At 44.8% G+C, this 12,568-nt stretch overlaps 1 protein-coding gene across 1 annotated transcript; it reads left to right on the forward strand.

Annotated features, from left to right (window-relative positions):
• The first annotated feature begins 248 nt into the window (after positions 1-248).
• On the forward strand, positions 249-544 carry LOC118584559 (methionine-R-sulfoxide reductase B1-like). Its single transcript, XM_036188853.1, is given in 3 exon segments — positions 249-406; positions 438-461; positions 463-544. Coding segments are annotated over 3 exon segments (264 nt in total).
• Positions 545-12,568: the final 12,024 nt, after the last annotated feature.

The raw sequence follows: 12,568 nt of genomic DNA on the forward strand, positions 1-12,568 counted from the left end.
AATGAAAAGAAAATATTGATCTCAAAAACCTGTTTGAGATGTTCATAAGAGCTTGATTAAAAGTAGTCAAAATTTGGTCACTCAGATATGCATCAACCAGAGAGCAGGTAAAAGGTGTTGTGTGCATATGTGGAATAACATTGTTAACTGAAAGACAACATGCTTGAATAACTTGTAACAACACCAGTCACCAACATAGTGAGACCCTTTCTCAAATCAGTAAACCAATACATAAAGCCTGTCCAGTCATGATCCTGCCATTCTGTAGCTTTTTCAGAGGCAACGTTTTCCAGAATCACTTTAAGCCATGTGTCTATGTGTGCACCAAGTGTGGCTATGAATCGTTATCCAGTTGCTCAAGGCCAGCATTCACTGAAACCATCTATGCAGGTAATGTGCCCAAGAACCCTAGGAAAAACCAACCTGAAACTTACAGGCATCCTGCAGCAAGTATGGCATTGGGCCATGAGTTCCTGAACGATGGCCCCAAGTGGGGACCATCTCAGTTCTGAATATTGAGCAGCTCATTGAAGCTCAGTCCTGAAGGCAGAAAAATTCCTGCCTCCCTAGGCACTAAGCTGCACAGAAGATGGAATTCCAGAGGGGCTGTCCTGGCCAGCTGCTCCGGCCTTGGTCACTGCAAGATCTACTTTGGTTAAATTCTTCTGTGCCAGCCAGGGTGGTGTTGATCTGTAAACTTCAGCGAGGGGAGCTGGCTGATGCTATGAACTCTTGCCTTGGACCCTTGTCTTCTGGCAGAGAAAACAAAATTCCATTTCACAATCTGTGGATTCATCTTGCCTCACTCTAGGTTGGGAAAGTGACCATTGCTCCATTACCTGGCCAGTGCAGCAGAGGCCTTGTTGTCACCACTCCCTCCAGTTCATACCTGCAGTGGTGTTGTCTCAGAAGATAAAGCCACTGTACCTTTCTGTATGTGCTTGGAAGCTTTTGACATCTGGGAGAGGTGGTGATGCTGAGACCCATGTTATTTTGATTTCTCTCTGGAGTAATCAAATGGAAATCAATAAATGAAGCCTGGAAAAAAATTAATGCATAAATAAATAAATACATAAAAGGTGATAGATAGATAGATAGATAGATAGATAGATAGATAGATAGATAGATAGATAACATACCATAAAGCATCACCTTCCACCTAGATGCTTGGTGCTGTACTCACGTGGGGTGGGTACAGGAGGGAGCACAGGCTGTGGTGGAAGGACTTGAACTCTAACCCCACAGTAGCTTGGAGCTGTAAAACAGAGCACACCTGATCCCGTCCTTCCTCAAGACTCTTGCCACAACTGAACACATGCTTCTTGCAAGGCAGGGATCAGAAATGTGAATTCTGCCATCAACTCTTAGAACTGTAGCTAGAGGGTCAGGGGGTCTGCAATGCCACATGGCTACCTTTATCAGCAGGTCACTTTTATCAGGGATGATCTTGAAGACCTGAGGCCATTCAAGGTGAAAGAATAAAATTAGGTCCCAGACTTAACTATGGGTTTTCATATATCTAAGAAGTTAAGTCTTTCCCACACTCTTATTAATTCATCCCATGATGCTCATATTCATCTCAAGAGATTTCTCACTTCGCGTAGCTGATTTTGGTTCCTAATTTGCTTTGAAGACTTTAAGGTCCAAAGATCATGGAGATGAGGTAATTGGTGCAGAGTAGTAAGGTCTCTTTACTCCATACCCATTGGTCCCCTTTCCTCGCAAAGCCATTATTCAATAAAGGACAGAATCCCCTCTTCTCTCTTGCCTCCCAGGCAGTAACCAGAGTGTCTGAGTCTGTCTGCTTAATCCAGAAATGATGAACAGCAATTTACTGGAATTATTCAGGGAGGGACTGGCTCATTCATCCAGTAAGGGAGAAGAAAATTTTCAACATCCCCAACTGAGTGTGTGTGTGTGCACCCTGCAAATATCACAGTGTACACTGTGTGCACTGTGGCCAGTATGAAACTGCTCTCACTTCCCCATGCTGAAAAGTGAGAGACAGAGAAGCCATCTCAACTCCTCACATGATTCTAAAGACAATGGGAACCATTAGGTACAATTTTCTGGCCAAAGAGAACATTCCACCTATGTGAGGCAGAGGAGTGTGAATTGTATCCATTGAGACCCTCAGCAGTTTCCAGCAACAGGGCACTTCCCAAGGCACCTCTATGGTCCTCATCCTCACACTGCAGGCAGAGCCAGGGGCTCACAAGATGAACAGAGACTCATCAGGTCAGGACAGGGTGAGAGGACACTGACTGTGCAGACAATCTCAGGGAAGATGGAGATGAGAATGGGCATCAGAATCTCCCTGCTCTACCTGATGTCACAGTGAAAGAGTCCATGAGATGTGTCAAGCATACGTCTTGTGCCACAGGCAAATAATTCCATTCCCATGATAGTATACAAGGGGTTGAAAATTTCTTAATTATGGTTGTCTTCCAAACTTTAGCACCAATTAGTTGGCTACCAGGAAACACGGCTCAGGACTATAGTCAATGTAAAGGGGTGAGATGGAACTATTTTGAAAGACAGAAACATCCTCACACTTGAAGTAGATATGTTTACAATGTCTCATGCATCTGCTCAAAATGACCAAGGTATGCAGATAAATGGAAGGATTTGATTACATATGGATCATTTATTAATGAAGCTCTTCAAAACTATAGCTAGACATTTTAAAGTGTCCTGTGAAGCCCCTAAACCCACAGAAGGGTGATTGCAGGAGGAGCTCCATAATGCCTTCAGACCAGAGTGGAAGCATCAGGCAGCCATCCTCCTGCACTCAGAGGAATTGCTCTTCCCTCTCTCAGCACCTCAGTCAGGCTATGCTGTATCCTTGGTGTCTACGGTAGAATATGCACGAATCACCATTTTCATCTAATGATCCTAATAAACCTAGGCTGTGCAAGTTCTCATTTGAGTGAAGTTAATGATGGACATGACAAGGATGCTAACTTCTTTCTGTCTTGGAGTGGGAGCCTTGGATGCTGTGCACTCCAAGGCAGCCATTTTCTTTGCATGCCCAAAACTACAGGGAGGTGTCCAGGGAAGCCCTTCTTGCCCTTCTGGGTTTGTCATCTCTGCATGCTTCCACTTCCTTGGCACCTTGCCTCTCAGAGCATCATGTTTTGACACTGTAGAATTTGACAGACCTAAGCTTCAAATCATCCTGGTGTTTCTGAGATGCCTTCCCCTATCTCATCCACATGGCTGAACATCTTTTGTGACAACTGATGTGAGTGGGGCCAGAACAGCAGCATGTACAGGCATCAGAGGGTTTTGCCTACAACTTCCCAAGGTCAAAAGCTCAGACCCTGTCCTCAGTGACTACATGGGATGCCTTGATGCATGGCACATCTGTCCATGAAGCTCACTGTGTCCACAACTGATGGCTGACACTGTTACAGACACAGACATAACTTGATGAAGTGGTTAACCCTGGCACAACCATGATGATTCGTTCTACAAGACAAGCATTCCCTGAGTTGTCATTTAGTGGGACGATGTCTTTTATTCTGAGGGTGGAAATGCCCAAAGCAAGAAGGGATCAGATTGTGAGCAATATGAGAAAAACAAATATGTGTGCACACATTTATCCTCTTATGCTTTTATTTATTTCTATGAAGCAGAGCTGGTATTCTTTTTTTATTTCTTGGGTGACCAATGAGTTTATCAGGGTGTGGTGTCTAGATGAGAAGTTGCTTAGAGGAACATGGATAACTCAAAGTCAAGGCCAACCTGAGTGATGTCTCAGGAGAGCTGCCTCCCTAAAGATCTATGTGTGGTTTTCCCACAGCTCAACAGATCCAAGAGTTCCCTCTCCTTAGCAGTCTATTTCCTTCAGAGTTGGCATTTGAAAGAACAGATGTTTTCAGCACAGGATTAAAGAGGGATACCCAAGGAGAGGACAAGACACACTCAACCATGAGTGTTGTCTTCTCAAAAGAGCCTCCCCTTTACAGTAGCCATACATCTGACTTTGGAGCCTTCTGGAGTTACATGTTAAGAAACTTCTTTGTTAGTGAATGGGATAACGTGTGGTTGCTGATGTGCATGGATAGAAGTCCACCAAGGATGTGGTGTTGTAAACAAGGTTCACTTTGTGAGGTTCCTAGAGTCTTGTAGTAATCCACCTGGCAGAGGAATAAAGCTGAGCATGCTTAGGCCTGCAGCATGATGAAAGAAAGCTCTTATAATACTCCCTTTTTAAAACATTTCTCTACAAAAGGAATATTGCCTCAATGTAGATAATCTCCATAGCCAACATTATTGTGTTGGAGTTCTTTTGTGTTTTCTCTCAGTGTATACTGGCACATAATAATGAGCTTCATGATGACGTTTTCATACACGTGAATGAGGCATTTGCTCATGTTCATTCCCCTATTACTCTCATTTTTCCCCTTCTCCTTTCTGCTGTCAACTAGTTTCTCATCTGCTTTATTGTCTTTTTAATTGTTGATCAGCCAATAAGTTTGGTTAGAGTAACTAATTGGATGAGGGTTTATTTATAGAAATATGAGTAGTTTGCCAGTAGCAATATCATTGCAGGAAATGTCTCTTCCCCCTCCAGTATCCATCACTTACCTAGAGATGCTGAGGAAGGGATGGGACCTCCTGTGACTATGTGTCCTAGCAACTCTTCACTGCCTGAACATACTCAGGATTTTGTTGTATGAGCTGATACTTGCCAGATTGCCAGACTTCAGTTGGAGACCCTCCTATTTCCTTTACCTCAATAAGAATGCTGGATTATCAGGTTTGTTTCACCACACCCTGTTCACACCTATCATTTTAAGTAATTCTGGGGATTGTGTATAAGACACTGTCACCTTGATGTCCCTGTGGATGAGCCAGATCTGGGTGTGATAGAAGAGGATGTGATGCAACTCTGTACCTTCTTATAGTTGCTTGTGGTTCAGAAGCCAGGTACCTGAACCAAGACTGTTCTGAAGAGCAGCCATGAATGAGCATGTTAGAGCTTCTTGCCTACAGGCTGAGTGACCAGCAGAACCTAGGAAGCTACAGATAAGGGTCTCAGGCTGAGGGAAGTGTGACTTACTTAGAATGCTTCTGACTAGGGGGATGTGGCATGATATTGTCAGAGTTCACAGGAGAATGTCTGGGGATAAGAGGCATCTAGGTTTGCACACACGCCCTGTCCTGGTACTCTCTTGGTTCAGCTTCTGATAAGGGCTTGAAGACTTTGTTGCAGGCCTAGACCACATTCTCTTTGCCCTAGAAGCCATGTTGTACCTTTTTCCATGGTCAGATACATTGGGAAGGGAACCTGGGCCTCTCATTTCAGCAGTGTGGTGTGAGGCTGCAGATTTCTAGTTCTGTTTTGGGCCAGGAAAATTTCCAGAGTCTTTTTGGGGCCACCTGGGTAATTCTCTGACCTAAGTGGTGAGTCATAAAATCCCAATGATGTCATAAAGGTGTTGATAGTTTCATTGTTATCCAAGAGTACTCAGCATCAGCAGCCACAGTCTAACCACAGCACATATAGAGAAGGGAAATGTCTCATCTGTCCCCCTGCTCATGGTATATGCCCAGTCTATCTGACCTCCAGGCTCAGAACTCAGCAGAGACCATCATACTATTATTCTCTTTAGTGCCAAGTGACCTTAGGCATCACTTTTCCTGTGTGCTACAGGACCACCTTGTGAGCTCTAGTTGAGGCTGATCATTGCTCCTCCTCCCTGATCCATTGCCCCCTGCCCTCTCAGTCTCTGACTCTGCAGAGTTTGGTGGCTCTGACTCTGTTCCCATCTTCCCCTTTCAGAGTCTCACACTGAACACACAGGAATAAAAGCAGAAGCCCACAGGCTACAGCCTTCAGGAAGCTAGGAAGTTGATCCAGTAGCATGATCATCTGGCTCAGTGGTTCTCACCCTTCCTAATGCTTTGACCTTTTAAGACAGTTGTGGTGTGCCCCCCAACAATAAAATTATTGTGTTGCTGACAACCAGAGAGCTTTCATGGGACTGACCTAGGCTCTCTGGATATATGCTACCGTTGTCTAACTTGGTCTTTATGTGGGACTCCTAGCAGTGAGAACAGATGTCTGACTCTGTTGCCTGCTTTTGAGACCCATTCCTCCCGCAGAATTGCTTCATCCAAGCTTGGTAGAGGAGGGGTTCCTAGTCTCACTGCAGCTTGATATACCGTGGTTTACTGATATCCATGGGATGCCCACCTATATCTGAAGAGAAAAGGTGGAGGAGTGGATGGAGGTGGGGAGGGGATACAGTAGGTTGGAGGGCCTGGGAAGAGGGGAGGGAGGAAAAGCTGTGGTTAGGATGTAAAAACAAGAAAACAAAAAAACAAAAAATTACTGTGTAGCTACTTTACAAATGTAATTTCTCTACTGATATGAATCTTAATGTAAATATCTGGTGTGTGGGTATGGGATATGGGACCGATGTGAAAGGGTCATTTGTCCCCTGCCCCAAGGGGTCAGATTAAGAACCACTGAGCTAGCTCCTGGGCATGAGTTTCTGCTGCCATGGGAGGCATTGTGCTTCCCAACAGGAAGCAGTTGTGGGCCTCCCTCAGGTAGGAACTCGTACCCACCAAAATATAGTTAAGAGTTCTATGGGGCAGTGCAAGGTGATGTCACAGGAGACCTGCACTGACCGACAGAGGTGAGGAGAGCCTGTGCTTATCAGGCTGACAAAGTCACCTATCTGCTTTGCCTTTTTATTGCTCTCCCTCAGGAAGGCACAGTGTGGACTCTGAAGTCATTCTGAATATCAGGAACCCTCACCCCAAACCTCACCCCATATCTTGGTGACATCCTTGTCACAGATCCAGCAGGGTGAAGGAGTGGGGAGCAGGAAGAAGAAGGCTGCACTAAAAGATTCTGGATCTCTAAGCAGGTGTGTGCAGAGGAGCCTGCAGATGGAGAAACCGCAGATGGAGAAACCGCAGATGGAGAAGGCATGGACATTTGAAGTTTATACCCTGGGACTTAGGCCTGCAGATGCCCACCCCATCGACTGCTGTATCTCCCTTGGGATTTTTGTCTGCTGTCTTTTGCTTTTTATTTGTTTCCTTTTCAGTTTCATTTCATTCGTATAATTTTAACTTTCCTTTTTTATTTCTTCAATGACACATTCATCATTCAAAAGGATTGTCTTTAATCTCCATGAGACTGTGTGTGCTTTATAGTTTCTCTTGCTGTGGGTAAGGAGTTTTATTCCATTGTAATAATAATATATGAGAAATTATCAATGCTTCTACATCTGTCAAAATGTGCTTCATACCCTAATATATGACCTATTTTGTAGACAGTCCCAGGGGCTGCTGAAAAGAACGTGTTTTCTTAGTGTTTGGATGGAATTTTATATAAGTAGCTGTTAAGTCCATTTGATCTATGATATCATTTAAATCATACTTTTCTATTTCTGTGTGGCTTTCTTAAGTGCTCATCTCCTATTCATCCTTCTTCCATTCTGTACCCACACTAGTTCAAGCTCCCACTGAGATCAAACTTAGAGACATTTATATCCACCTGACAAACAAACACTTTCAGAACCTGTGGTTTCCAACACTGGGACACTCTGAACTCTCAGAGCCTATGATGGAGCTGAGATACTGGCCCATGAACAGGACTTCAGAATCGCAGGGAACCCTGCCAGGATATACAAAGAGTACGGGGTAAAGATTCTGAAACAGCTCAGTACGAAGTCCTGGATGAAGTGGTAAGCAACTTCAGGCTTTAGGGACACCTGAGGTCTGGCTACCCTTGGCTCCTTCTGTCCAGCCCCTAAGTCTAGTACATCCACATCCCAGTACCAGTAGGCTTTTCTCTTTAGTGTTTTGCAATGTTCTCACTGGCATGGTGCAGCCATGGTTTCACTGTTTCTTCCAATCATCAGCATGTCCATCCAACACTCTGTATTCCAGAGAGTATTGTGTTTTCAGAGCCTACTAGGGAAATATGTGTGCCCTCGCTCTTGCTCTCTTGCCTAAGGAATGACTAGACTATGGAAGATCCCCAAGATTAAAATTATGGAAGCAGTTCATTTATGTTACATAGACAACCTAGTGTGTCCTCTTAATCCTGGGCTGCTGTGTAGCATGATTTGGAGGAAAGTACTCATGTGCTCTGTCACCCAATGCACCATCTTGCAGAGGCCTTTTGTGGATGTTTGTGGATAAGAGTTTGTTGCTGAATATACATAATGGAGTATTACTCAGCTGTGAAAAAAACAATGACATCATGAAATTTACACGCAAATGGATGGAACTAGAAAATATCATCCTGAGTGAGTTAACCCAGACTCAGAAAGACAAACATGGTATGTACTCACTCATAAGTGGATACTAGATGTAAAGCAATGGATAAGCAGACTGCAACCTACAGCTCCAGAGAGGCTAGCTAACAAGGAGGACCCCAAGAGGGATGCATGGATTGCCCTGGGAAGGGGAAATAGACAACATTCATAAAGAACTCAAGGCATGAGGCTCATTGTGATGCCTGCCAGGAGTCCACTTTTAGGATACATACAGTAAGCACCCCAGGAAGATGTAGATGAGTGAGCACCAATGGTCATCACCTTCCTGTACACTACATAGGGCCACAGAGCCTAGGCCCTTTCCTTCTCCACTTCCTTATGTCATTTTATCTTCTTTCTCCCCTGACTTCCCAGGCCCTCCATTCATTGTTATGTTCATTGAGGAGAATTTCACAAACCTGAGTAACTGAGCCAAGTTTCGGCTTCTCAGCAGGTCCCTGGTGTCCTCATATTCTATAAATAGGAACTAGTACAGCTGTTGGGCACTAGAATCCCCAGGGTCTTTGTTCAATCAAGTGACTATAGCAAAAGTATCACAGCTGGATGGCTTCTATACTACAGAAGTTCATTGCTATCTGTTTTAGAATCTGAAAGTCCTGCTCAAGGTATATATCTGACTTGGTATCTAGTAAGGACTTTCTCTCTGGTTTGTAGGTGGCAGTTTCTCACCATGACCTTCTCACCACAAACCAGCCACCAAGCCCCCCCTAGACCTCATTTACAAGAGCCCTGTACTAGACCATCTTCTGCTGCTGTGTCAGAGGATCTGAACTTGCTAATAATAAAGAGAAGAGTTTCTTTCAGATCAATTTTAAATATGTATTTTATTATTTATCTATGTGTATGTATGTGAGTGGGTGCTTGCAAAGACTGAAAGAGGCTGTCATATTCCCTGGAGCTGGAGTTACAGGCAGTTGTAAGCCATGTGATATAAGCACTGGGAACTGAACTCAGGTCCTCTGGAAGAGCAGCCACTGTTTTTAACAACTGAACCATCTGTGTCGCTATAGATCAATTTTTTTTTGAGACAGGGTTTCTCTGTAGCTTTGGAGGCTGTCCTAGAACTCACTTTGTAGACCAGCCTGGCCTCAAACTCACAGAGATCCACCTGCCTCTGCCTCCCAAGTGCTGGAATTACAGGCGTGCACCACCACTACCTGGCATTATAGATCAATTTTTAAGATAGAAAAATCTTAATGTTGATGGGAGCTGGGGAGATGGCTCAGCAGTTAAGAATATTTGCTGCTCTTCCAAAGGACCCAAGTTTGGTTCCCACAACTCATGTCAACCATTTACAACTACCAATAACTCCTGCTACAGATGATCCAATGCTTCCTTTGTCCAGCCTCTGGGGCACCTGCACACACATGGCATTCATCCACAGACACACAGACACATAAACAATAATATTTTTAAAAAAATAAAGAAAGCTAGATGTGGTGGCACACACCTTTAACCTCAGCACTCAGGAAGCATAATTAAGTGGATCTCTGTTAGTTCAAGGTCAGCCTGATGTACATTGTAAGTTCCAGGCCAGCCAGGGCTATATACTGAGACCCTGTCTCACAAATAGAGAGAAGTGGTCACACTCCATGCTTTTATTTTTGTGGGCTAACACCTGGAATTTCTGAGCCATATAACAACTGTACATTAACTTTCAAAGAAAACGTCATATTATCCCTGAACAGGCCGTGAGAAATGAGAAAGGTGCTGAAAGGACCCAGTGAGCCCTAAAAGCAAGGATGAGCTCCCAAAGTGGTTACAGTCATTGGGAAGAACACCGTCACTTCAAAGAGGGACACAGTGGTTCTCAAGTGACTCCCCACTGTCCCATTTTCTGTCAGTGAGATCCTGAGGATGCTCCTCTGTAGAGGTTTGGGAGAGAAATGTCCCCATGGGCTCACAGATTATCATTTGGTCCATGTTTCATGGCACTGTTTAGGGAGGTTTGAGGGTTGGAGATGTACTTGCTGGAGAAAGCACATCATCTGGGCAGGCTTTGAGAGAGTACAGCCTCACTGCACTTCCAGGTCACTCTCTGTTTCACGTTTGTGTTGGAAGATGTGATCCCTCAGCTTTCTGTTCTGGCTACCAGCTGCCCTGCCTCCACCATCATTACAGACTCTCCCTCTAGAACTCTAAGCCAAGATAAAACTCTTTCTTCCATAAGTTACCCTTAGGCACAGTGTTAGTTATCAAAGAAAGAGAAAAGTAAATGCATTCTCTTCAAAGAAGCTCTCTGCCACCCCATAGCAGTTGAGTTATCAGGACTAAGAGTGCAGGGAAGGTGTTATACCCAGTTGACTTCGACTCCCTTTGCTCTACCCTAAATCATGAGCAGGCAAGGAGAAAGTCTTCAAATGCTCATCTCCAACAGCTTTTGTTCTTCTCAGTGTTTGGCAGAGTGGCAGCCATGCCAGGCAGGTCATAGCAGGGACAACTAGTGGCCACTAATGTTAAATTCTTCACTTAGCCTTGGGTATTGGGTCTTTTAACCCTTGGTATTGGTCAGTGTTAAAGCTCTCAGTCTAGGAACTAAAGAGATTGCTCAGTGGTTAACAGTACTTGCCTTCTTGCAGAGGACCTGAGTTCAGTTCCTAGCACCCACAATGTGTGGCTTACAATCTCTTGTAACTCCAGCTTCAAGGAATCAACACCCTCTTCTAACCTCCAAGGATACCCATGACTAGACAACCAGGCTCAAAAATCCCTGAAGACTTGACAGCTCCCTGGAACACCCCCAGAAGCCAGGCCCTGCAGGTCCTGGTCTCTGATCATTTACAGCCTTTTTATTCTTCTTTAGACTCAGCTCTTCAGCTCTCTTCTTCCTGCCCTGGACACTTTTGAGTTATCCACATGCTTCTCCAATGGCTATGCTGTGCTCAGGAGTCAGGCACTGTGCGCCCACTGCTGTCTCTGAGGCTTGGATCGCTGGGACCCTAGGCCTGCTTCTTCAGCTTCTATCAAGAAGACAACTGCTTCACTGTTTCCTCAGCTTGGCCTACTGACTGCTCAGATGTGCTGCCATGCTGCTGTGACTGACATTGTCGTCCCTTCGTGCTGTCTCTGTTGCTTCCCTCTTCCTGTTACCAGCCCAGTCAACATTACTGAAAGTAGGCAAGACAAGACTGAGAGAATCCTTTTGGTGGGCCTTAACACAAAAGAGGCAGCATGGCTGATGGTCTCCCAACTGGCTTGTGAGAGAACCTGTACTGGCTGTTTCCATGGCCTGAGAAGGAACGTTTGGACCAATAACAACAATCATTTGTTTGAACCACTCATCCTTCTCTCTGAACCACCGATCACAAACTTTAAGGATTGTGCTTTGAAGCAACCACAGCTTTGCCTCTTAGCGCTGGTCACAGCTGCCCATCTCCTAGACCACCAAGAGAAATGCTCGCAAGAGGAAGTGGTTGCAGGGTCAGCTAGAGTTGCCAAGGCTTATGACAGCAAACATCTGGTACAAACAGGTTTCAAGCAGCCCTGGCCGAGGCTATGCCTTCTGGAGCCAAGGCAATCAACTGTAATTTTTGTATAGTTGTTTGAAGGCATCCATGGAACATTCCAGATGGTTGGTGTTGGTGTCAGAGTAGTCTGGCTGGTTCTTAGACTGAGAGCCCTGTCATCCAAGGCCTCCAGGACAGTAAGAGAGAGGCCAATAGCTGCTAATTAATGAGTCAAGTTGCCCATCCCTACTCTCTTTTACTTATTTATGGAAAAATTAAAACAGTAGAGGTGCTTACAGTATAAATTTAAAGGACTTGACATTACATTGTATTACAGTAGTGGTGAATTACCAGATTTGTTTTTTTGGTTTTTGTTTTTTGAGACGGGGTTTCTCTGTGTAGCTTTGCACCTTTCCTGGAACTCGCTTTGTAAACCAGGCTGGCCTCGAACTCACAGAGATCCGCCTGCCTCTGCCTCCTGAGTGCTGGGATTAAAGGCCTGAGCCACCAACATGCAACAAATTACCAGATTTTATCAGTGTTTTAACAGTGCTTACACCTGCCCAGTGTCACCATGGGAGGTAGGTCCCCTTCTTCTGTCTCACAAAGGAAGTATTCCTGCTGTCTCCAAGAGATGGAAGGAGCCACATAATGCCTTTGAAGGAGATTAAAGAAGGCAGGGAAGAGAGGAAGGGGCCTGCCTGATGGTCACAGGCTTCTTATGACTTCTTTCCAATAAGTGCCTGTCTCCTATAGCACCTACCTTGCTCAATCCCAAGCAGCCCCAACTTAAGCCCTCAGGTCCAATGTCCT

The sequence above is a fragment of the Onychomys torridus genome, chromosome 5 (assembly GCF_903995425.1).
Source record: "Onychomys torridus chromosome 5, mOncTor1.1, whole genome shotgun sequence".
Taxonomy (NCBI): Eukaryota; Metazoa; Chordata; class Mammalia; order Rodentia; family Cricetidae; genus Onychomys; species Onychomys torridus.